This window comes from Papio anubis, chromosome 13, assembly GCF_008728515.1.
Source record: "Papio anubis isolate 15944 chromosome 13, Panubis1.0, whole genome shotgun sequence".
NCBI classification, from domain to species: domain Eukaryota; kingdom Metazoa; phylum Chordata; class Mammalia; order Primates; family Cercopithecidae; genus Papio; species Papio anubis.
Genome location: NC_044988.1, coordinates 1,491,610 through 1,517,436, shown reverse-complemented (window position 1 = coordinate 1,517,436; position 25,827 = coordinate 1,491,610). Strand labels below are relative to the sequence as shown.

The 25,827-nt window shown below is 51.4% G+C and overlaps 1 protein-coding gene across 14 annotated transcripts in view; it reads right to left on the bottom strand.

Annotated features, from left to right (window-relative positions):
* Positions 1–396: 396 nt before the first annotated feature.
* ERCC6L2 (ERCC excision repair 6 like 2) overlaps positions 397–25,827 on the bottom strand; it is a 151,404-nt gene continuing 125,973 nt past the window's right edge. For 10 of the 14 annotated variants that reach the window (XM_021927737.2, XM_009189243.4, XM_021927739.2 and 7 more), the window contains one exon: positions 23,190–24,916. In XM_021927737.2, the coding sequence (XP_021783429.2) occupies positions 23,941–24,916 (976 nt within the window). In that variant the 3' untranslated portion in view covers positions 23,190–23,940. Of the gene's footprint in view, positions 1,262–1,414; positions 1,572–22,469; positions 24,917–25,827 lie in introns of those variants that run through there. The other 4 variants (XR_001895455.3, XR_001895457.3, XM_009189242.4 and 1 more) reach the window with 4 other exon arrangements.

Below are 25,827 nucleotides of genomic sequence, written 5' to 3'. Positions count from 1 at the left end.
CGGTCCTCCCGCACCCACGACCCCGTAGTGCAGACGGTCTTCCCGCACATGCGACCCTGCAGTGTAGACGGTCCTCCCGCACCCACGACCCCGTAGTGCAGACGGTCTTCCCGCACATGCGACCCCGCAGTGTAGACGGTCCTCCCGCACACACGACCCCGCAGTGTAGACGGTCCTCCCGCATGCACGACCCTGCAGTGTAGACGGTCCTCCCGCACCCATGACCCTGCAGTGTAGACGGTCCTCCCGCACCCACGACCCTATAGTGTAGACTGTCTTCCCGCACGCACGACCCTGTAGTGTAGACGGTCCTCCCGCGCGTGCGACCCCGCAGCGCAGACGGTCCTCCCACACACACGACCCTGTAGTGTAGATGGTCTTCCCGCACACCTTGGGAAAGATGGGCTTCTCTCCTTTTATTTGGGCTTGATCCTCCCACATCCTTCCAGCAGTCGTCACTGATCCCTCCCAGTCTTTCACCTTTCCACTGGCTCTGCCTTCCTGCCTCCCCTGCCTGATACAAACAAATTCAACTTTGCTCCAGGTATTTTTTTTTTAAAGATAAAACAAAATAATAATCCATCATTGGCCCAACATCCCTCTTCCACACCAGAACCTCACACCCACCCTTCAGGGACTGCCCTGTCTCCTGGGAGCTTCTAGAAAGAGTGGTCTGCACTCTTCCCCCCTTCCCACCACCACCCACCTACCCACGCATGCCAGCCTAGCCTCCACCTTCCTGGCTTCTATGATACCAGCTGCTCTGCCCTCATTCCAGCCGTCAAGGGCCACCACATGGACAAATCCATAGATACTAGATTACCTGTGCTTTGTGGCCCCTGTGCCACCCTGGACACCTGTTGATATCTCTTTCCTTGTGGTAGTTTCTCTCTCTCCATCTCTTCCCATCTCCTCTGGCTCCTCCTTCTCCCCGCCACCTCATTCCTCTGCTTCTTTCTAGAATGTTATGATCTATCTGTGGGATCTCACCAAACTCATCCTTTATCCTTGCCCCAGCGTTCCTCACCGGCTCTTCTGGCCCAGTCCTCGTTCAGGTGCTCAGAAGCTATTGCCCGACTGCCCTGGCCCTGCTCCCACTCGGACATCACTTGAACTTCCACCTTGACGTGTGCCTGGCTCCGTGCCCTCCCCGACTGTGTTTCCTGCTTTGGTGGATGGCATCTCTCTCCACCTGGTGACTCAGGCCGGAACCTGGGGGCCTTCTGTCTTCCCCCAAATATGACCAATCAGTTAATTTATCCTGGAAAATAAAACAAGACAATAATGTCAAAAATAGGCAGAGGCTGTACGTGGCATTCACTGTCGCCTCCATCACCCTCCTCCCTGCTGACTCAGGCAAGGCCCCCGGCCTCTTTGGGCCACTGTTCCCTCGTATGTTGGCTGGAGATCATACCAAAGGTACCTCCTGGGGCTGCTGTGTTGATCACACGGTCAATGCGTGCAGGTGACAATAGCAGCTCCGGCTGCTCTTCCTCTCCACGCACAGGGACAGGCACTGCCAGGCCAGGCTACCTCAGGGCTGGCCAGCTCCGGAAGTGTTTGATGTTGGTCTGCAGTGAGGTAAGTATAGAAGGTGAGAGTAAGCTTTTTAAACTACTACAGAAATTTGACAGGGTAACTTTATACCTTTTGAGTCTAATAATTAAAAAAAAAATGGGGCTTCACCTCATACCCATTAGGATGGCTACTGGGAAAAAGACATCAACTAATCCGCATATTGGCAAGGATGTGAGAAATTGGAACCCTTGTGCACTGTCAGTGGAAATGTAAAATGGTGCAGCCTCCGTGGAGAACAGTATAGTGATTCAAGAAATGAAAACTAGAGTTACCACGTGATCCAGCAATTCCACTTCTGGGTGTGTGGCCAAGGCATGGCAAGCAGGCGCTTGAAGAGATACTGAAGGCGCTTGAAGAGATACTGACACCCAAATTCAGAGCAGCACGAACACTCATGATGTGGACAACCCAAGTGTCCATCGTGGATGAATGGAGAAATAAAATGTGGAATATTATGCAGCCTTGAAAAGGAAGGAATTTCCAAAACATGCTACAACATGGATGAACCTTGAGGACATTGTGCTAAGTGTAACAAGCCAGACACAAAGGGACAAATACTGTGTACTTCCAATTATGTTCGATACCTAGAGTTGTCAGATTCATAGGGACAGAAAGTAGAAGGGTGGTTGCAGGGGGCTGGGGACAGAAAGTAGAAGGGTGGTTGCCGGGGGCTGGGGGCGGGAAGTGGGAGGCTGCTGTTAAATGGGTAGTTTCGGTTTTGCCAAAGGAAAGCGTTCTGGAGACTAGAAGCGTGGCAGTGTGAGTGCATATAACTGGAATGTGCACTTAAATATGTTTGGGATGATAAATGTATGTTATCTTACCCCCATTAAAACAAAAATTTTTTTTTTAAAAATGGGACTTGTATTTTGTATGTCTTTTAAAGTTGTATTTGTCTGGTAATTTATTTTCCAAAAGTTTCAGTCTGAGAAGGATCAGAAACAAAAGGAGTCCTTCACTGCACATCACAGGTGCTTCCAGACTCACTGCCCTGGCTCAGCTTCTCCTGAGTTCCTCACTGGTTTGCTCTTCCACTCTCCCACCTCCTCAACCCATCTCCTAACCTCTGGCCACAGTGATCTTTCTAGAGCAAGCTTAACCTGTTGCCTATCTTGTCCAGTGTTCCTACATCCAGGAAGAACGAGGAAACTGGGGTATGCAGACAAGTGAAGGGTGAAGATGATGCAAAGGAGTTTATTGAGTGTTAGAACAGCTTAGAGGAGACCCACAGTGGATAGCTCCCCTCTGAAGGCAGGCAGGTCATTCTGTCGAGTGTTCAGCTCTCAGCAGAGAGGAGTCCCTGGAGAGGGCAGCTCCTCTTTGCCCAGCAGGTTGCCCCACCCTCTCTGCAGATCTCTGAAGCTATCAGTGGAGAGGGTAGCTCCTCTCTTTGACTGACCATCCCAACTTCTCTCTGCCATCTTCTGTCTCTGGCCATCGTTTACCCTGGCTGAGCACCAGGCTTTTATGGCCCTCAGAGGGGAGGAAGTGCCTGCTAATTGGTCCATGAGCAGCCAGGGGCAGGCTCAGAAGAGGCACCATGAATCTCCATTCTGGTCATCAGGACTAGTGGCCCAGCCCCTAGCCTTCAGGCCCTCCCTGGCCTGAAGGAGGGGTCTTACTAGGACCCACCCCCTTCTGCCCAGGAATCTGTCTGCCTCCTGCTGCAATTCATGGCCCCGGGCTCAGCACCAATCCTGCTTGGAGATCTGAGCAGGTGTTGGGAGAGGAGAGAGGACAGGCAGTGGGATCAGACACCCCTGAGCCTGCAGGGATGGGGGCGTGGTGGGGGAGATGGGGGAGTCCTTCCCAGGCCCCCAAGGGTGCAGGCTACAGAGATGCCCAGGTCCTGTGCCTGGGAGGGCAGTGGCAACTGTACCCAGGGAGCTCGCACCATCTCAGAAGGGGCAGGGCTCCCGCTTGTCCCTGGCTCCTGCCTGCTCCGTGGTGCGAGTGGCCCAGGTCTGCAGCAATGGGTCACATGGTTGCGGCTTCATGCAGGAGGGCAGATCCTGCCTGCTCCTGGCTCCTTCCAAGAGCACAGAGAGGCTCGGGTCCACAGCCACAGTTTGGGTGGTTGTAGCCCCATGTAGGAGGGTGGGGCCCCTGTCCACAGCTGCAGCTTGGGCAGCTGCAGTGGCACCTGGGAAACTCCCACCCAAACCCAGAAGGGGCAGGGCTCCCACCAGCTTCATGGAGTGTGCAGCCCTAGCTGCTGCTTGTGGGGAGCCGGCTGCAGCCCGAAGCCTCTACATCTCACTCGCTGCCCTTTTGCTCATAATGCTCTTGCTTGTTTGTCAAAGACCACCTCCCCCAGGAAGCCTTCCCTGAATGTCTAAGCATCACTATCACAGATCATCCCACACCAGCTTCCTTTGCAGATTTAAGAAGCTGTAAAAGCAAGAGTTCCGGCACTTTGATGGGCACTGAGAGGGAAGCTTTAGGCAAGTGGGCCCCCTGGCTCTTCTCACGGGATGCCTGGAGGGCCCTCCAGTCACTTGCAATGTGTTTGTGTCTTCCGCCTACACTTACAGCTTCCTCCAACATCCACGTTTGCAAACCAGAGCAATACAGGTGTCCTTCAAAGCCTGCACAGGTGCCGGTGGCATCAGACAAGAGGGTCCACGGTGAACACTATGGCGAACGTCAGCCGGACCCCCTCCTGTCCTACCCTGAGTGCGTGCAGCACTGAGATGGGAGCACAGAACGCTTGCCTTCGTGCCTGAGAAGATGAATGTACCTTCTTTCAGCCTGGGAGAATGGCAGCATCTTCCCAGGCCAGGCTTCTGATGGGTTTCCCAGCGACCGGAGAGCAGCGGGGCTCAGAGCTGGCAGCCACCCGGAGCACCTTGGCTGCTCACGCACATAAATCCTGGTGTAGACAATGAGCCCTTCATTTGCAGGTGATGTCCCTGCACCAGGCCGGTGATGGTCCTCCTGGCCTCCTGAGCCCCGGTTTGCTTTCCTCCATTCTGCAGTGAAATCTCCTCCGCCTGTGACCAGGCTCAGTCCAGATTCTGCACTGGGCATCTGGATTTGAATTGAGTGCGGAATCCCCCAAATAAATTGTTTCTGAAAAAGCTGCCAGAGGACAACTGCAAACAGAAAGGAGCATCTCCTTTTATTTCACGGATAGAAACAGAAGGGATAGTGTTCTTCCAAGACGTAGCTCTTCTCTCCTGGCCACCCAGATCCCAGCCTCCTGGGGGTGATGACTTTGGGTTTTACTTTTTGTTTTGTAAACAGCAAAAAACCTTCATTATACGTAGACCTATTGCAGAACTTAAGAATCATTTATGGCCAGACATGGTGGTTCACGCCTGTAATTCCAGTACTTTGGGAGGCCAAGGCAGGCGGATCACCTGAGGTCAGGAGTCCGAGACCAGCCTGGCCAACATGGTGAAAACCCATCTCTACTGAAAATGCAAAAAATTAGCCAGGCATGGTGGCGTGTGCCTGTCATCTCAACTACTGGGAGGCTGAAGCATGAGAATCTCTTGAACCTGAGAGGCGGAGGTTGCAGTGAGCCGAGACCACACCAGTGCACTCCAGCCTGGGCAATAAGTATAAAACTCCATCTCAAAACAAACAAACAAACAAACAAACAAAAGAATCATTTATGGTTTCCTGTAATCCTCTCAGGTATAATATGTCAGATTCAAACTGGAAACAATGACTGGGCCTAAATCCTAATGGAAAGTTTCTTGTGGTTCATATTTTTGACTGGTGACTGGCAGGTTTACACAAATAAATGAATATTATAATTCGGTAGATAAGCAACTACATTACATTTATAGGATTTAAGCACTTTCCATGAAAGCTTTGCTCCAACGAGATGCCTCTGGTACAGGCTGCTAATTCACCAACACACGAGCCTGGAGGCCTGGGTTTGACATTAAACGAGTCTGGGCCGTGCCTCTGTGGGGGTTCCTGCTTCAATGGGGAAATAGAAAACGCTTGGTAAGTAGAAAGAGTCATTGTTGACATTTTTAAGCCAGCTGGGAGCCTTGAGAATTTGAAATTTGACCTACATACAAGGGAATGGACCTTTCACAGAGTATGAAGTGCTAGGTGGGGTTTGTAGAGGACAATGGCATGTCGGAGATGGCCAGCGTTGCATCTGGGCCCACATAATCCCTCCCCAGCTTTGCCGGCTCCAGGCTCCTGGTGAGGTGCCAACTGGTTCTCAGTTGCCGCAGGTGTGAGGGGTGGCTTCAAGTTTTTGTGGCTCTGGAGTGTGACATTCCTGGTAGATGAAAGGGCTCCTGGAGGACACCCACCAAAGCGGAGGCTGCGTCTGAATGAACACACAAGAAGCAGGTGCGCCAGGGAGGTGTGGGGTGGGAGGCAAACTCTGGATCAAGGCAAAGGTAAATGAGTCAGCGGCGGCCCTCCAGCCAGCTCATGCCGGGTTCCTAGGAGATGCTCCTTGAGGCTCTGTCACTGACATAGACGGTGAGGTGCAAGGAGGCTGCGGAAGAGGATGTGGAGGAAGGCGCTGAGGGTGGTTTCCATTGGTAGAGCTGATTCTGCCTGGCCCAGTGGCAGTTGCCCCACATGAATGGAGCTGCTCTTTCCTGGGGGTTTCCAGTGGAAGGCATGGGAGTGGCTTTTCAGATCTGGGGTCCCTGGCCTTTCCCTGATGAAGGGAGGTGTGTGGGGTGCTGGCCTTGGGGCTCAGGGTTCCCGTTCCCTGCCTGATGGGCTTAGAGACTGACCCATGCCATGCCAGTGACTCAAGACATGCCACCCACAGGTTGAGGGCTTGTGATTTAAATTGTTCTACTTTTCTTGTCTGCAATGTTGTCCAAAGTCAGAGGGATCTAAATTTTTTAAAGAAGGGGTGGGAATGTCTGTGTGCTGTTCACACGGACGCAAGACGGTCACTCAGGATGTGCCCAGCAAGCAGGAGGGCTCCCAGACCAGGCCTGTGGTGGTAGGGTCAAGTCTGCAGTGCCCAGGGTCAAGCTTGAGTTCCTGCTAAGCTGAACTAGGCAGCGGGTCCCCAGGGATGGTGGGAAGTGACGAGGGCTCAGGGATCTGCCCACTTACTCTTTATTTGCAAACAGTATGTAAACACACATGCAAACTGTCGCTGCCCTCAGGGCGCTGGCACGCTGCCACCCCAGCGCCTGGATCCTGGTGCTTGGGCGCCTAGACTTTATAGCATTTGGAAAGCAACTTGATTGGAGCAGGCTGTGGACTCTGCTGATGCCGGGAAATGATTTTCTCTTGGATGGAAGCCCTACTTTGCTTGTTGGGAAAGGGACAGAGTTTGTTCTGGCTGAGCACCAGTGGCAGACACATCATGTTGGTTACTTTGGATGCCTGGAGGCCCCGAGCACAGACCTCTGGGTGCCCTTGGTATACGAGGAACAATTCGGACTGTGGCTGAAGCGTCACCTCCTTCGGGAGACCTTCCCTGACCACTGTTCCTTAAAAAACAACCCCTCGGCCGGGCGCGGTGGCTCAAGCCTGTAATCCCAGCACTTTGGGAGGCCGAGACGGGCGGATCACAAGGTCAGGAGATCGAGACCATCCTGGCTAACGTGGTAAAACCCCGTCTCTACTAAAAATACAAAAAACTAGCCGGGCGAGGTGGCGGCGCCTGTAGTCCCAGCTACTCGGGAGGCTGAGGCAGGAGAATGGCGTGAACCCGGGAGGCGGAGCTTGCAGTGAGCTGAGATCCGGCCACTGCACTCCAGCCCGGGCGACAGCGCTAGACTCCGTCTCAAAAACAAACAAACAAACAAAAAACAACAAACAAACAAACAAAAAACCCAAGCCCAAAGAAACAAACAAAACAACCCACGCTGGTCCATTGTATTCGCACCACTTCACTCTATCTGGAAATCTTCCTTTTCGTGGAATAATCTCTCTCCATCAGACAGCAGCTCCTAGAGCACAGCGCCTTGTTTGCATGGACGCGGCTCTAGCCCAACCCCGAAAACAGTGCACGACACACAGCAGGTGCTTTGGAAACTATGACATGAATGCAGGCTTTAAAATGCGTCCGGGACTTGTTATTTAATCAGGTATGGCAGACGCGGGGACACCGAGATGACTGTCCCGAAGGAAGATGCTTTTATACTCGCAGATCCCTGGAAGCAGGGGCGCCGCCAGCACCAGGGCCTGTCCGGAGGCACCAGGGAGGGCGGCAAAGGCTTCCCTGCGGTTTGGTTTCCCGGAAGGAATGAAGGCTCAGAGGGTTGAGGATCGGATGGCTTGAATGCATCAGGTGCGCCCTGGGCTGTCCTGTGGGCCCGAGCTGTCCCGGTTTGTCCGGAGTTTGTTCCTTCCGGTGGGTCTGTGGTCTCGCCGGAGCTGCGGATCTTCGCGGTGTGTTACGGCTTTTTTTTTTGGTGAGTCGCTCATGGCCCAGGCTGGAGTACAGTGGCAGCGATCTCGGCTCACTGCAGAAGCTCCACCCCAGAGACCCGCCGATCTCCTCCAGCCTCCCGAGTGGCCAGAACCCCAGAGCCGCTTCAGGTATATATATATATATATGCTTTTTTGTATTTTTTTTTAAAATGAGCAGGTGTCACTCGTTAGCCGGGGATAGTCTCTATCCGCCTGACCTCATCATCCCGCCGCTTGACCTCCCCAAAGTACTGAGGATTACGGAGGTAGTATATGACAGCTCTTAAAGATGAAAAGCGCGTTAAAGCCTGAGCAACACCACGATATGGTGAAGAGCCAAAGAACACAGCTCGGGCAGCACAGAGAGGAACCCGAATGGCTCCGCTGCCGGCTGAGTGGAGGGGCCGCTTTTATTCCCTTATTTGCCCCGCCCATATCCTGCTGATTGGTCCATTTTACAGAGTGCTGATTGGTCCATTTTGCAGGGTGCTGATTGGTGCACTTTACAAACCTTTAGCTAGCTACAGAGCACTGATTGGTGTGTTTTTACAGAGCACTGATTGGCACATTTTACAAACCTCTAGCTACCCACGGAACACTGATTGGTGCGTTTTACAATCCTCTTGTAAGACAGAAAATTTCTCCAAGTCCGCACTGGACCCAGGAAGTCCAGCTGGCTTTACCTCTCACTGGGATTGGGGCAGAGGAAGGCTGCCTTCTGGAAGTGTAAAAGACAAATAGAGGAGGTGGCTGGTGTCTGGGCTCTGGACTGGTCAGCTTGCAAAGCAATGGCACGCCCAACAGCCAGTCGTTTGCTCTCTGGAGGACTCAGCTAACTCTGGGAGGGGCAGTTCCTTCCTAAGTCCACAAGGCCCCAAGGATGAAGCAGCATAAGATCAGTAGAAAAAAACAAAACAAAAAACCCATGATCAATACAGAATGACTCTTTGACATGTGCGGCAATGTAAAGATCGTGCATGCAGATGTTTAGATAAATATGAGAACCAAACAGACGTGAAGTAAGCTAAGACGACTTGGTGTATCATTCGATTTCTATTGGTCCTGAAATCAACACGTTTCCTTTGGGTGGTTTTGCAAAAGGAATCTCTCAGTGGGGAAACAATCTCTTCTGACACCCACCTCCGAAACTTTTTGTTGGAGTACAACATACATTCAGAAAATCACATCTATCCTAAGGTTAGAGCTCATGACTGTTCACAAACTGGACACATCCAGAGTAGCCGCATGAACCAGAGTGGTAGAGGCGGCTGGAAACCTTCTTGTATTCCTGTCTGTATAACTGTATCCCTAACTTATCTTAACTAACATCCCTAACTTCTTACCATCCTTTTTTTTTTTTTTTTTTTTGAGGCGGAGTCTTGCTCACCCATCACCCAGGCCGGGAGTGCAGTGCCAAAGCGATCTCAGCTCACTGCAACCTCCCGCCTCCTGGGATTCATGAATTCTCCTGCCTCAGCCTCCCAAGTGGCTGGGGATTGCAGTCGCGTGCCACCATGCCCAGCTAATTGTTTGTATTTTTAGTAGAGACGGGGTTTCACCATGTTAGCCAGGATGATCTCAATCTCCTGACCTCGTGATCCACCCACCTGGGCCTCCCAAAGTGCTGGGATTACAGGCGTGAACCACTGCGCCCGGCCCCCCATCCTAACTTCTAACAACATAGGTTAGTTTTGCTGGCTTTTCCCTTCTTATAAATGAATTCAAATTGGGTCTAGCTCATTGTGTTTTCACAAACTGTATTTGTGAAATTCACCCACATCATTGCCTAAGGTTGAAGATAGTTTATTCCTGTTGCTGTGCAGTATGTGTGAATACATCACACAATGTATATGACCTATACTCACCCATTCCAATGCTAAGGTGAATGTGGGAAATTTCTAGTTTGGAATGGTAATTCCTTCACTGACTTTTTGCCTGCCAGTCTGTGTCAGTCTTTTAGTTGCAAGAAAGAGAACTTGCTTTGGACAACCTGACTCAGAAAGGTGGGTTTACCGGAACCATTCTGCGCAGCTCATAGAATAGAAGGAAAAGGGGAACAGCCAGGCTTTGGAAGGAAGAGGATCAGGGATGCCCTTACTAGGGGATCCTGGTGGCAAGAACTCGAGGACCACCTTTCTGAGACGGAATGGCAAGTGGCTCGACTTGCCTAGAGCAGGGTTCCTACCTCTGTTGTGTGGGACCCTAGTGGTCCCCAGGAATTTTAGAGAGTGCCATGGAGGAGAACAAGACCTGTGGCTCAGTCAGTTGGAAAACTGGTTTAAAAAGGTTACGCCTCTCAGGACCTTTCACAGGAGAGGGCACAGTCTAACCTCAATGAAGGGATATTCCTGAACTTGACTTTTCTCATGGGGCATCTACTGACATCTCAAGGGCACTCGTGCTCCAAGAAGCACAGCTTGGGAAAATGCTAAGCCAAAGCCCAGTGAACAGAGGAGAGAGGTGGAAAATACGTTTTGGCCTGCATTTTTAATGCACAGATAGGGATTTTTTTTCCCCTAGAAAATAGGAAACTCTGAAAGCAGATACTCAGTGTGACCCTTGAGGCAGAGCCGTCTGGCAAGTGAGAGTGTTACAGTTTGCAGGGTGCCTTCGGGTCCATTGTCGCATCCGTTCCCAGGGGCGGGTGGTACGGGTGGGAGAGCCCAGATGACGGAACTGACCGCCGATGCCACGCGCTCCTAGAAAGCGGAAGATCCAGGGCAGAGTTAGAGTCAGACCTAGGCTCTCGCGGAGAACTGCATCGCGCTCCCGGCTCTGCCGCCTCGGTGCGGGGACCGGGCTCTGCATGAGGACTGGGAATGTGAGTCCCGGGCCTGGACGGCGTCCTGGGAGCCAGCCTGGAGGAGAACGGCTTGGAGGGTCCTGGCAAGGCCGCGCGGATGGAGAGGAAGCTGCGAGGGATGCTGAGAAAGGGCGGCGGGGGCCTCGGAGGGAAGCTGGGGAAACGCCGCGGGGCAGCCGAGGCCGCCGGCGCCCCGGGAGAAGGTGCAAGTGGAGCGGCGCTGGGGGCGCGGGCGGGCGCTGGGCCGCGGCGGGGCCGGCCTGGGGGTGCGCCCTGGGCTCCTTCTGGACCCGCCCGGCCGCGCAGGGGCTGCGGCCTCCACGCGGGCGCCCTCGGTTCCGCCTCAGCTCCCAGCCGGGCCGCCTTCTCCCCGGGCACGCGCAGCCTCCCGCACCGGGCTGCCCCCTCGCCGTCCCTGCCCTCTCCTTTCCCGCCGCCCACGGGGCCTGGGCCCTCCCCGCCCGCTCCTCCTGCGTCCACTTCGGCGTTCCCGGTTCCGCAGGCGGCCTGTCCTGCCGGCCCCTCCGTCTGCCACCTGGCTTTGTGGGGAACTAGAGCACACACCACACACCGGAGGCCGGGAGGGCGCAGGGTGGGACGGTGGGGCTGGGGTGTGGTGTGGTGTGTAGTGTGGGGTGTGTGTGGGGGTGGTGTGCGTGTGGGTGTGTGTGTGGGGTGTGTGTGTGGTGTGTGTTTGTAATGTAGTGTGTGTGGGGTGTGTGGTGTGGCGTGCGTGGGGTGGTGTGGGGTATGTGCGTGGTGTGTGTGTGGTGTGTGAGGTGTGTGTGGTGTGTTTGTGTGTAGTGTGGTGTGTGTGGGGTGTGTAGTGTGGCGTGCGTGGGGGTGGTGTGGGGTATGTGTGTGTGGTGTGTGTGGTGTAGTTGGTGTGTGTAGTGTGGGTGTGTGTGTGAGTGTGGTGTGTTTGTGTTTGTGTGTTTGTGTGCATGTGGTGTGTTCGGTGCATGTGGTGTGTTTGTGTGGTGTGTGTGCGTGTGGTGTGTTCAGTGCGTCGTGGTGTATTTGGTATAGCGTGTGTTGTGTGTGTGGTGTTTGTGTGCGTGGTGTGTGTGGTGTGTTTGTAGGGTGTGTGGGCTGTGTGTGGTGTGTGTGTGGGGTGAGTGTGCCGTTTGTGTGTAGTGTGGTGTGTGTGGTGTGCTGTGCGATGTTTGTGTGTGTGGTGTGTACAGTGTGGTGTGGTGTGTATAGTGTGGTGTGTGTGGTGTGTATAGTGTGTGTGTAGTGTGGTGTGTGCGGTGTGTTTGTAGGGTGTGTGGGCTGTGTGTGGTGTGTGTGTGCTGTGGTGTGTGTGTGGAGTGTGTGTGTGCTGTTTGTGTGTTTGGTGTGTACAGTGTGGTGTGGTGTGTATAGTGTGGTGTGTGTGGTGTGTATAGTGTGGTGTGTGTGGTGTGATGTGTGCGGTGTGTTTGTAGGGTGTGTGTGCTGTGGTGTGTGTGGGGGTGTGTGTGGTGTGTGCGTGGTGTGTTTGGTGTGGTGCGTACAGTGTGGTGTGGTGTGTATAGTGTGGTGTGTGTGGTGTGTATAGTGTGGTGTGTTTGTGTGTGGTATGTGTGCCGTGTGTTTGTAGGGTGTGTGGGCTGTGTGGTGTGTGTGGGCTGTGGTGTGTGGTGTGTTTGTGTGTGTGCTGCTGTTTGTGTGTGTGGTGTGTACAGTGTGGTGTGGTGTGTGTGCTGTGGTGTGTGTGGGGTGTGTGGTGTGTGTGGTGTGTTTGTGTGGTGTGGTGCGTACAGTGTGGTGTGGTGTGTGTGTATAGTGTGGTGTGTGTGGTGTGTATAGTGTGGTGTGTTTGTGTGCGGTGTGTTTGTAGGGTGTGTGGGCTGTGGTGTGTGTGGGCTGTGGTGTGTGGTGTGTTTGTGTGTGCTGTTTGTGTGGTGTGTACAGTGGGTGTGTATAGTGTGGTGTGTGTGGTGTGTACAGTGTGGAGTGTGTGGTGCGGTGTGCATGCAGTGGGGCGTGTGCACAAACTACAAGCCCCTGCTCCGCGTGGGGTGTGGAGCAGATGCCGCGGAGGCCACCTGGCCCGTGGGCGTTGGCACTGGGGACGCGCTGGCCCAGAGACCCCGTGCTCTCCCGCGTTTCCCCCCGCCCCGGCCCACACTGAGGGCGCTCCGGCCCCACACTGAGTTCCGAATCCACCTGCTGGGCTCCTCGCCCTGGCTGCCAGGCCCTCAGCCTTCTTGAGGGCAGCGGCTCCTGCCAGGATTCACCTGCTTGGCCCGGGCGTGCGTGACGCGGAGTCCCAGGGCCAGGAGCCTGTTCCGGTCAGCAGAGCCCCAGTAGCCCCCGGGACTCCCCGCGGTGGCCGGTCGTGTCCAGTTTTCCAGTTTGCTTCCTGCACTCCCCGGACCTGCCTGCCCACGTGCCGGCTGATGCATCTCCGGGATTTGAGTCCAGCTCTCCGGGAGGCCCCAGGGCCAGGCGAGTGCAGAGGTCGGTTCCACTCCCCAGGGCCCACTCTCCAGCTTCCAGGACCTTGGTTCTCAGAACCCTCATGACTTCTCTTTGCCCTTTAGAGACCTTCACTGCTTCTATCAGTCACCATATCTGAATCCTGGCTTGCCGCTCCATCCTCCAGTATCGACCAACAACAGGAGATTCTATCTGAGGGTGGAGGTGTGTTTCCCTGACTAGACTCTAAATACAAATCCTCCACCTCTCCATCTGTCTCTCCAGTCATCTCAGAGGCATGGTCTTAACAACACTGTGCACAGTTCCTTGCAAGTTGAGGAGCAGATCCAAATGATCAGTTCTAAAATTCATTCTTATTGAAGATGACTGGTGGAAATATCAATGCAAACAAAATGAAAAAGTTCAACAATGATTAATACTGCTTTTCAACAGAAGAATAAAATCATCTTGACAAAATTTCAATTGGCAGAATTTGCCTTGGGGAACTTTATGCAGGGGAATCTGTGGGTCTGATGTGTGATGGGCTTTGGATGTGTTGTGTAGCTCAGTGTCCCTTCCTGCTACACCTAGTCATCTCCAGAAACTCAGACCACCCATCTACTAAAGGTGGGTGGATGAGCAAGGGGGCCTCAGTGGCATTCTGGATCACACCGAACCTGAGCTCCACTGCCTGACCCACTCGGTGTCGCTGTTAACAGAAACTCACTGCCATCCGGCCTCAGGCCTGCCTCCTTCCTGTAGAACTTGACACTGGAAGCACCAGGTGAGCTGGACCTGCTGCTGCTACTGCACTCCCATGATGCAGCCTGAGAATGAAGCCCACCAGAGTGAGAGGAGAGCAGACCTGAGTGGTGAGCTGGAGACACAGGGTGTGGGTGGTGTCCCTTGAGCTTCGACACCATGCCACACCTGAAACCAGCCTGATATCCATGATTTTGCTTTTTGCTTAAGCCAGTCTGTGTCATTTTCAACAAAAGAGTTCTACTAGATATGACAGATTTCTCTAGAACACCTAAGAAGTGAAAGACCTGAAGCTATTGCAATGGTTCAGGAACCAGGACGCTGGTAGGAAACTGGAAAGAAGGCATCAGAGTTAAGGAAATATTTATGAGGTCAACTCTGGAAGTCTCGGTTACTGAGTGAATACTATTAGTGGCTGAGAGGAATGGAAGCATCCAACCAAATAAAAAAAGATGGTGCTGAGATGGTGCTGGGTTACCAGGTCAATGACTGATGCAATGCCATTAACTGAGTTAGGAGTCTCAAATACAGAAGGATGAGTGCAGAGTTGAGGATGAAAAATTCTGCTTTGGACACAATGAGTGTGAGGTGCCCAAAGATAACCCAACGGGATGCAGTCACACCAAAGCAACAGGGTGTGCACCTGAAACTCAGAAGGGTGATCGGGCTGTGGTGAAGATTCGTGATCACCCATAAACGAATTCATTAAAAGCATGAGAGTGGAGGGGCCCCTAGAATATGGTGGGTGCATGAGACTAACCCTAGATTGGGGATAGCTCCCTGGGAAATCCAAGGGACAAGGTGAGGAGCAGGAGCCCACCAAGGAAACCAGAAGAGGTCCAAGGACAGCAAGGAGCACAGCCTTCAAGTCTGGGAGCCAACTATCCAAGAAGGGAGTGGTTTGCCGTGGATGCCATGGGCCACCGCGTCCCATCTAGGAAAGCAAGTTGAGTTCTCTCTTGAATACACTGGGATTGATTACCCAGACTTTAAAGAATCTGTCCCCGACATCCCTTCATTCACTCTGCTCTTTACCTTCTCCTCTTCCCTGGTCACCAGCACCTCTGCTAAAGGGTGGAGAAAGGAACTTCTGATCAGTTACAGAAAAGCTTTGGGGTTACGTGGTGCAAGCTGCTCTGCCTCTGTTTGTGAAGAAATTAGACTATGGCCAGCCATGGGAGTGGGATCATTTTGGTTTCTGGAGCAATAATTAGTAGCAACTTTTAGAGGTGGTCATTTCGGTTCACTTCTGGGAAGCAATTCGTGTTTAAGAAAAATAGATGCAAAGTTACTAAGTACACCTGATATTTAAACAATCTCCAGCAGATAAATGCTGATACTGACACTCTTACTAGAAAAGGAGAAATATCCATCTTGAGGAAGAGAAACGACTTTTGTTGAGTTATGCTCCCGGGTCCCCTTTCACTGGAGGGATATCTCAGCTTGCGGAGCCCCTGGTTACTGCACTCCTCGGTTCCAGAACCCAGCAATTCCTATCATCACGATTGTTTCAAGTCTCATCCAAGCCCTGTATATTTCAGGTCATCCTTAATTTCTCGTTCTGTACCCAGAGGAGATGAGGAAAACCTTTAAGTCTCTATGAGAGGCAAACATCCTCCTCACTGCCCCAGCCCCATGTGATTGATGAGGCAACTAAAGAAGAGAAGTAGGTGCTTCTGGGACGGGAGGAGCGCAGTGCTGAGGAACTCTGAGTTCTATTTGGAAATAGCACTGATTTCTTAGTACACTCTTTTTGGTGTTAATATAGAAAATATCAAAAACACAGTTAGAAGAATGAAGCATGTCTACACACATGTGGCCAGAAAGCCTGACCAGAAGCTGGTAGCAGTGAGGGATGACAGTGCTTGCCCCTGGGTTGAACAGTGGAAGAGTTAGGGGGGAAACTGCTCTTTGAGACCCTTTCAATTTCATGTTATGGATTTATAGAGATAGATGAATTAAACATTATATAAAAAAGGAGTAAAACCATTGGTAGGATCTGTATTCCAGGAAGAAAAAAGCATATTACATAATAGGTCAATCAATGCACAGAAATAAAAAAAAGAATTTAACTAGAGCCGACGCTAATCATACATCCCTTCCCTGTCCCAGAGTCCTGTTGTCTCTGGGGTCTTGGTCCATCTTATCTAGGCCGTGGAGTGCTGGGGTGGGACGCTGCTAATTCCTAGGCAGGAAGCAAGGGCCAGTTACCCTTGTGGTGTCATTTCTGGGTCCTGGAAAGGAGACCACTGCTGACCCCGGACTCACCAACCGCTAATTACTGATGGAAATCCCACCGGCCTCCCTGGACAAAGGCAGCCTAGACCTGGACTCATTCACATGCAAAGGAAGTGGCCAGAAGAGCCTGCTGTTGGCAGGGGTGAGGGATGGGAGAGCACGCTAAGGGGCCTGTCTGTGGGGCAGGGAGAGGGTGGAGCAGCACAAGCCGGCCTGAGGTCAGGAGCCTGCGGTGTCTCCAGGAAAGCAGAGGCGGCTGTGGGGGGCGCCGGGGCTGAAGAGCCAAGTGTAGAGACTGCTTCATCTTGTCCATCTCCAGAAACTCAGACCACCCATCCACTAAAGGCAGGTGGATGAGCGAGGGGGCCTCGGAGGCATTCCAGATCACAGTGAACCTGAGCCCCACGGCCTGACCCACTCAGCATCGCTGTTAACAGACACTCGCTGCTGTCTGGCCCGGACCCCGCTGGCGCTGCGGGTCCTTCCACCCCAGTTAGGAAGGGTCATGGTTCCCGCGGAAACCCCTGCCAGGGTGAATAAACTCGGCGTGGGGCTGACTGGCTTTGGATTACTCCGTTGCTTACAAGCCGAGTTCCCGTCCGTGCCTCAGTTTCTCCCTCTGTAAAACAATACGAATACCGGCCCAGAAGCATTGTTGGACAGATTAAACGAGAAAATCCACTGGAAGTGTTTAACAAATGACGCACAGTAAGGGCTTCACACCTGCTAGCCGATGTCCCTGCAGCCTTTATTCCCCACCCAGTCCCCCTTGGCCTGCCATGTGGAGACACAGGCGGCTTGCCCCCGCCGCGGTCCCGGTGTGCGTTAACGGGCTCCTGGGGAAGCGGTGTGGAAAATGGATTAGGGAGCGAGGAGGCCAGAGCCTCGGAAGCCAGGGAGAGGTCTGCAGGCATCCAGATGGGAGCTGGAGGGGCGGGACAGGGCCCTTGGCAGGGGGATCCAGGACACATTTTGGAGAAGTTCTCTCTAGGACTTGGTAACAGGTTGAGAGCGGCCACTTGGCCGGGGGCGCCGGCTTCGGAGGCGGGAGGGAGGTGGAGGAAGGGAAGGCAGCTGCAGGGCCGACCTGCGGGGTGGGAGTGGGGGGTGGCTGGGGGCGAGAGGCCGGGGGCTCGGGGCCGCAGGGGTTCGGCCTGGAGGAGCGTCGTGGGCGCGCCGGGGCCGCGATTCCCACTGGGCGGGTCGGCTCCGCAGCCGCTGCGCTCGGAACCCCCCCGGCGCCCCGCAGTACCCGGCGTCCTTCCTGCCTCCTCCGAGCCCCTGTCCTCCGTCCCAGCCCCAGTCCCGCCGACCCTGCCGGCGCCTCCGCCCTCCCGCCCTCGGCCTTCCACGACCTCGGCGCGACGCGCGCGGGACCCAGTGGAGGCTGCTTTCGCGCAGGCCGCCGTCCAGGGCGGGGAAGGGAGCGGACCCTTCCGGCTGCAGGTGCCTGGGCCCCCGGCGGCCTCGCCCCACACCGCCAGCCCACTGGCCTCGCCTTCGCGCGGGGGCACAGGAGGCACTCGGCCCATCGTCCCCGCTAACCGAGTTCCCCTCCACCCCGCCCGTCGCCAGCGCGGGTGCCCTTCCCGCCCGTCGCTCTCCGAGAATGCGCCCCGTGGCCCGCAGGCCGCGGGGTCTGGAGGATGGAGGGGTGGACCCCGCAGAGGGTCGCGCCGCCCTCCCTCCCCTCCCCTCCCCTCCCGCGGGAACAGCCCCCGGGACCGCCCCTCGCTCCTGCCGGGGGTGGGGACTGAGCTTCCCCGAGGTGTGCGGCTCCGGAGAGCTCGTGCCCTCCAGCTGGACCTCGCTGCCCGTTTCCAGCCGGCCAAGCCATCAGCTGGTTCGTTCGCTTTCTCTTTCCCGCACAGGGAAAAGCAGCCTGAGTCGGGGAGCGGACGGCTCGGGACGGTCCCGGCGCGCGTAGTGGGCCCCGCCGCGGGGGCTTCGGGAACGCGCGGACCCAGGCGAGGCCGCCTCTGCCCGGACGCAGCCCGACACCTGCCCGCGGGGTTCCCCGGGACGCCTGAGTAACGGGCGCGAGGGGGAAAGCCGAACGGCTCCTGTGCCCGCAGGCGGTGCCCCCGGGGCTGGGTTCGCCGCGGCCGCGCTGCCAGCCCCCGACACGCAGGACTTTCGGTCCCACAGCCCGACGGGCCCGGCGCGCCGCCCTCCGCCCTCTCCCGCTCCCCCTCCCCGGCCCGCGCGTCCTGGACGGCGGGTGAACTGTCGGACGCGCTCCCCGCCTGGCCAAGCCGCACCAGGAACCTGCGCACCCAATGGCCCACGCGCCTGCTGCTCCGGGGTTTTCACGGCCGCGGGAGACTGGAGGGGGGCTGTTCTGCCTTCCCCTTGGTTTAGGCCCGGCCACTCCCCATCCCCACAGTTTGGAAGTGGCCTTTTCTGAGGACTCCAGCGCCAAGCGTGTGTCTCCTTTTGAGCTGCGGAAGCCATTGGGAGGGCATTCCATCATCCGCGGCTGCCTTCCTCCGTGGGTCTTGTCCCTCAGCGCCCACCTAGGGGACCTTCTAAGCTTCCTGAGACCTGCTTGTCCACCCCAACATGTCCCAGCATTTGGCGGTGCCCTAAGGGGTCTTTGAGGGCATTTTAGGAGGTGAGCGGCGCCCCTACCTGGGCTCCCCGCGCCAGTTGGGTTTGCCCTTTGCTGGCATGTCAGTGAATTAACTGCTGTCCTTGGGATGACCTGCCTGATGATTTGGCCTCTGGAGCATCCTGGCTGTGCATTTCAGAACTCCTCCCATCTTATCTTATCCACCTGCCGAAGGCCTGTTCCCCTGATACGGTTTGGCTCTGTGTCCCCACCCAAATCTCACCTTGAATTTTAATAATCCCCACGTGCCACGGGCGGGACAAGGTAGAGGTAATTGAATCATGGAGGTGGTTTCCCCGAACGCTGGTCTCCTGACAGTGAGTTTTCAGGAAATTTTTTTTTTTTTTTGACGGAGTGTCTGTCACTCAGGCTGGAGTGCAGTGGCGCGATCTCGGCTCACTGCAACCTCTGCCTCAGCCTCCCAAGTAGCTGGGACTACAGGCGCGCGCCATCACATCCGGCTAATTTTTTTTTCTTGTATTTTTAGTAAAGACGGGGTTTCACCATGTTGGTTAGGCTGGTCTCGAACTCCTGACCTTGTGATCTGCCTGCCTCGGCCTCCCAAAATGCTGGGATTACAGGCGTGAGCCGATCTGATGGTTTTATAAGGGGCTTCCCCCACCCCCTTCCTCTCTCTCCTGCCACCCTGTGAGGAAGGTGCCCTTCTTCTCCCTTCAGGCGAACTGCCTCCTTGATTGTAAGCTTCCTGAGGCCGCCCCAGCTATGCGGAACTGTGAGCCAATTAAACTGCTTTATAAATTAATCCTGGTATTTCTCGGGTATTTCTTCATAGCAGCGTGAGAACGGACTGAAACACCCACCATGTGGAGTAGGGGAAGCTGAGGGAGCCAGGAGGTCCCAGCAGGGTGAAGGTGTGATGGCGTCTTGGGGCAGTGGGAGTGCTGCCTGAGGGAATGGTGGGCAGGTCATTGAGGCTCCATGGTGAGCAGGAAGCTGAGAGAGGGAGGTGTCAATTCCGGAGTCAGGCGTGATGTGGAAGGAACCTGGGGCTTTGCCAGGCACAGGTGAAGGAAGGTCACTTAGGTACCGGCAGTGGGAAGAGAGGGCAGTGAGTGGTGGACGGAGAGGAAGAGAAAGCTGAACACTGGAGCACAATGAGGGTGCTGGGAGGCAAGCAGAGGGGGCTGGGGGATTCTCATATGGTGCATTCTGGCATTTATATTTTGAAAAATAATTGTTTTGTTCCTATTAATGCTTTTATAATAGTTTTAGGAAAGAAGAAAAAATATGAATTAGCTATTACGAGGCTTCTTTTGAAGTTTCTTTCAGGTCAGAAACATGTCCCACTTTATAAAAAAATTAAGAAAATCCGAACGTATAGAGGTCAATAATTGATATTTTAGTCTGACAAGACAACTCACTGGAGTTTCCTTAGAGACGTATTAGAAATTCAGAGCTGCATGCATTTTTCCCCCTGCCAGATCAACTGAAACAATATAAAGTGAGTTTTAGTTATTTCTTTCAATGAGACTGTGAGGCCTATTTAGCTAACAAAAAAGATATCTGTAGAAAGAAGCATTCTTGATTCTTATCTACAAAACAGAGCAGTAAAAAACCAAGAATATCAGATGAGTATTATCTCTGTCCATGACAGGTATGATATTGGTATGATTAAGATTGGTCTTAATGGAAACTTAGGCAATAAATATAACCATCATAGTTTCACCTGCAGCAAAGCAAACAAAATACATTAAGTATAATAGAAAAACAATGCAGGCAAAGGCAGGCAGATTGCTTGAGCCCGGAAGTTCGAGACCAGCCTGGGCAATGTGGCGAAACCCTGTCTCTACAAAAAAATGCAAAAATTAGCCGGGCAGGGTGGTGCATGTCTGTGATCCCAGCTACTTGGGAGGCTGAGGTAGGAGGATCCCTTGAGCCCGGGAGGTCCAGGCTGCAGTGAGCTATGATTGCGCCACTGCACGCCAGCCTAGGTGACAGAGTGAGACCCTGTCTTACAAAAAAAGAAAATGCTATGTGTGAATTTTCTTCCCAATCTTTTAATAAGGAAAATGTTTTTTCAAAATAATGGCTTATATGGAGTGTCAATGTAAAAACCATATTAATTTCAAATTTATAAGTAAAATATAGTCAGTGATCTCACATATGTCAACATTTGGCATATAACACACATTTTGGAGAGGTGTTGCTTTTGGTCATACTTTTTTTCCATTTTTAAAATTGTGGTAAAATACATATAAAATTTAGCATTTTAATGACTTTTAAGTGTATACTTCAGTGTCATTAAATTCACATTGCTGTGCAACCATCACGACCATCCATCTTCAGGCCACTTTTCATCCAGTAAAACACAAACTCTATACCCATTAATAACTCCCTTCTCCCCTCCCCCCAGTGTCTGGCAACCACCGTTCTACTTTGTCTCTAAGAATTTGACTCATCTAGGTACTTCATGTAAGTGGAATCATACAGTATTTGTCCTTCTGTGTCTGGTTTATTTCTCTTTGCACACCATCCTCAAGATTCATCTATGTTGTAGCATGTGTCTGAATTTCCTTTCAAGGCTGAATAATATTCCCATGTGTGTGTATAACATTTTGCTTATTCACTGATAGGCACTTGGAATGCTTTCTTCATGTTTTAGCTATTGTGAATAATGCCACTGTGAACACAGATGTTCAGATATGTGTGGGCATTTTGATACGAATGTAACAACACAAAGCACACGGTGTGCTCCATCATGAGCTCAGCTGTATGTGGACATGGAGGGCGCTGGAAGTCGTGGTGGGGCAACTGAAGCACCTCTCTGGAAATACTGCGTCCCAGGGAGACAGAAGGTCAGGCAGGTGAGTCCTGCCCAGGGACAAACCTCAGACAATCACTGGCACATCAGAATTCCTGTGAAAGCGCAAAAACAAAAAGGGTGCCTGTGCTGAGCCCTAGACCCCTTGATTTAGAGTCTCTTGACGAGGACCCTGGACATCTGTATGCTTAAAAGCCTCTCGGAGGTGCTGACTTGCTACCTTGGGGCTGGGAACCACACAGCCTGGGACTCGGGAAGGAAGGGCGAATCTGTCTTTCCTCCTAGGGGCAGAGAGTAACTACCAGAGGCACTGTTTTCCTAGCGAAACCCTGCAAGACCCTACGAGGCAAAACAGCCCTCCTGGGGGAGCCTTTAGCCAAGCAAAAGTGAGATGTTCTTCCCGCGTGCAACAAACACCAAGTGGAGCCACCGTACACGCCACAGTGTACGGGCATCACCCACGGCAAAGTGGCTTATGAACCATCCCAGTGAGGCTTCCCAGAAGCACTGGGCAGAAGGAAGATGGTTTGCAGTCTCTGGTGGAGGTGAAACCAGAAACAAGTCTGCATTGAGCCCAGACAGTGATGGGCACTCTTGCTCTCTGAAGGTGCGGGCCTGTCACTGGGGCTGGCAGGTTCAGCAACATCCTTGGTGAGGCCTGGATCCTAGACCCACTGTTAGCTGGATTTGTGACATAAAAATCCTCCACGTGCCAAAAACACAAAAAACAAAAAACTGTTAAGGCAGGCAGTGATCCCCATTCCTTTGGATTTTATAGACCAGTAAGTGTCAAATAAAACTTCTGGGACCGACGTGACTGCCAACTTTTAGTCTTGGCAGGGACAATGAAAAAGACTAAAAGCTATGATCTATCATCATTTCATAAAAGAGGGTTATTTTGATATCCATAGAGGAAGGATAACTTCAGATTTTAAAAAGTGTACACACTGAACTTTAATTAGAAAATAACCGTGTATTTCCTGTGGCGTTCTCATTTTCTGTGGACGAATGAAAAGTTCATCATCATCTCTGCAAACTTAGGCTTCTTTGCCTCGAATACTTAGGGGCAGCTGCACCATTTGCAGATGTTGTTTATTTCCTTGAAGAGGTGTCTTCAGGGCTTTAAGGGAACACTGCTCTAAAGAAGAGCACACTTGGCTGATCAGTCCCTTAAGAAGACTTTGGTTTTTGATTTTTTGTTCACTTCTGAGCAATGACTCCACATCCTGGGTGCATGGAAGCCCCCTCTCCTCAGCTCGGTAGCAGTGCTCTCTAGCACAGCCAGCTCCCAGCTCAGGCCGTTTTCCGGATGGATGTGTCCTCCTCTCGCAGCCCTGTGAACTGACTGAAGGACAGCTGCAGCGGAGCATCTGAACCTGCAGCGGAGGCAGTGCAGGTCCTGCCTACAGCGTGCACACGAGATGCCCGGGGCTTTCCACCATGATTTTTCACCGACATGATTTCCTTTCATTCACCTGTAGCTCTGCCTTACCTGTACAGCTCAAGCCCCTAGCACAGAACACAGGGGCCGAGTAAAGGCTTCTAAATACATATGAATTCAACAATGAGCGCATTCATTTTGTTGTAAACCATATAAATTACACTCAAAATGTAATAGTTTCTAACAAAATAAAAAGTTGACTCATTTCTTCATACTTAACTTCAAAAATACTATACAAACCTTTATTTACATTGATTAAATCCAATAGGTACATAAAAAGTTGAGGCACTGGTGTCTGTGGCTAATGGTAGTAATCACAGCTCACATAGCAAAGTAACATTAACCTTTTAACTTTGAGCTGTTGCAAAATTACCATTTTAATATCATATATACCATATATTCAGTACTAGTTATGACTTTTTTCTAAAGTAATAATAGAACATGATACCCAGGGAAAAAGAAAATACTTAATAACTTTCCCAAGTGCTAGTAAAAAAGAAACACATTGGTGTACACCTGATTTGAGGGGCGGACATGATTCAGACTATGAGCCATCAGGAGAGCAAAGCAAAGCTTTTTTAAACTGGAAGGACACTCACGCTGTTTTGGTTCAGACCCCTCATCTTTCATACTGGGAAACAATGCTCACAGGGCAAGTGTCACATCATTATGTAATACAGTAAGAAAGATGTCCCAAGTCTCCTACTAACAAACCTAGAATCTTTTCTAATTCATAACAGAGGTTTATACTACAAATACAATCATATTCTTGAAAGATCAAATCAAATATCAAGAAAAACAGATCCATGATAATACTTCAGACTTTAAAAAATCCTAAAGCAATAATTTAATAAAAATGTATGTCAACAACTGTGTTCAAGATAATAGAATCAGTGTGGAATCCAGTGCCATAAACAGTGATGGCAGCAGTTCACTGGTGCAGTAATTCATTTATATACTTATGTAGTACTTTGTGTATTGGTTGTGTTTTCATCTGTACTACTTGAGCTAAATTTCTTCCATAAAAATTTCTCATTTGATTTCCAAAGAGGAGTTGCTGGCTCTTCTCTCCTTTTGGAGGGTGCTGCTAGAGGTGCTTTTTCACACAGAGTCTCTATTACTGCCAAGTCTGTGAGTTTGTTAAGACTCTCATCGTTCTGCTCATTCAAAATGTCCCAGAAATCTTTTGGTCTCTGTTTTGCTTTTTCCACGGGCCCTGAAAGAACTTGCTTTGGCAGTTGTGTGGGACTGTTCCCATGACTTCTAAAAAGGTCGTCAAGAATAGAGGTATCACCAAGTAAGCTTATCACAGAAGAATTTTCCAGCACTGGATTTTCTATCTTTTTGTTTTCCAATTTCAGAAGGGGTTCTTTTCTTGAAGTGCCCATTCTTGTGAGGTCCTGTTTGTCTTTCATGGTATTTTCTAACCTTCTCTCATGTGTTTCAGACTCACTGTTCTGAGAACGGGATGTCACAGTATCTTTGGATGCTTGGCTATTTTTCCCACTGTCAGTCTTTTGAGTAGAACTAACAGGTGATTTCTTAGCTTCTGCATCATTAGAATACACCTCTTCTCTACAGGAACTATGATTCTGAAACTTAATTGATTTTCTTTTATATGTTTTTAGGCTGCAAACTTGAGAAATTTTGTTGGTAGAATCTTTAAATGACAAGGTTTCAGAATCTGACAGCCTTGCTTTTATAAGAGAGTCTCTTTTTTCAGATTTCTTCCTGGTGCACTCTCCTTTCTCAAAGGAAGAAGTGTTGAATTCTGATGCAGAATCCACAAAAAGTTCTTTTACCTCTGGATATTGAGAAGCATAAAAGTCTCTTAGCATTTTCTGTCGTTCTTCTGATGTGGCACTGGTTATATGTTCAGCAAATTCGTTTACAGAAGACGAGTTAAAATAAGAGGCCATTTCTTCAAATTGTTTTCTAAAGATTAAATGAACAAAACTAGTGGTTATTTTCATTACATTTTATTTTGAAATAACTCATCACCAGTAACAGGAAATGTAGAGGCCAAGGAAGGTAATCTTGTTCCTTTAGCATGTCTGCTGAATTCCATAATGAAAATGCATTTTATCCTAGTAGAATGAGGCCTCTTCCCTGATGCTACTGAGAAAAGTATTTTAGCTCACAAAATCACCACTTTGTAAGTTATTTTGATTTATGCTATTATATTAGGTATTTCCGGGGAATTATGGAGGCCCAGCATGCTACTCCTCCAGTGAGCCAGTGATTTATGACTGACATGAGGATCATGATTTACAGAATCTGTACTTGAAAATCCATATTGTATTCAAGTCCCATGAAATAAAGTTGTCAAAGAAGAATCTTAACGAAAAGAGCAAATTCTGAAAAATTAAGAAAGACATTTGTTTTTTTCCCTTCCCTCTCCTTTTCCCCTTCTTCTACAAATACAATATAGAAATCGTGTAAGACTTTTTGATGAGTCCAAAGGGAAGTTCTAAACTGATAAACCCAGATTATTTTTTCCCCAGCTGGTATGGACACCTAAGCTAAGAAGTGAGATGCTATTAGAAGAAGTCTGTTGTATTCTTAGTATAAGATACTAATAAAAGCGGTTGTATACATGTATGAGGAAATGGGCCTTCAAGAACCTTGGTAAGATAGAGGCAGAAAGACTTAGGGACCTGGGCATTGAGCCCTGCTCCTTTCCCTAAACGAGGGTGCTATGGACTGAACTGTGCCCCTCCCCCAAATCCTGCTGAAGCCCCCTAACTCAGGACGTAACAGTATTTGGAGTTAGCGCCTTTAGGAGGTAATTAAGGTTAAATGAGGTCATAAGGGTGGGACCCTGATCCAACAGTATTAGTGTCCTT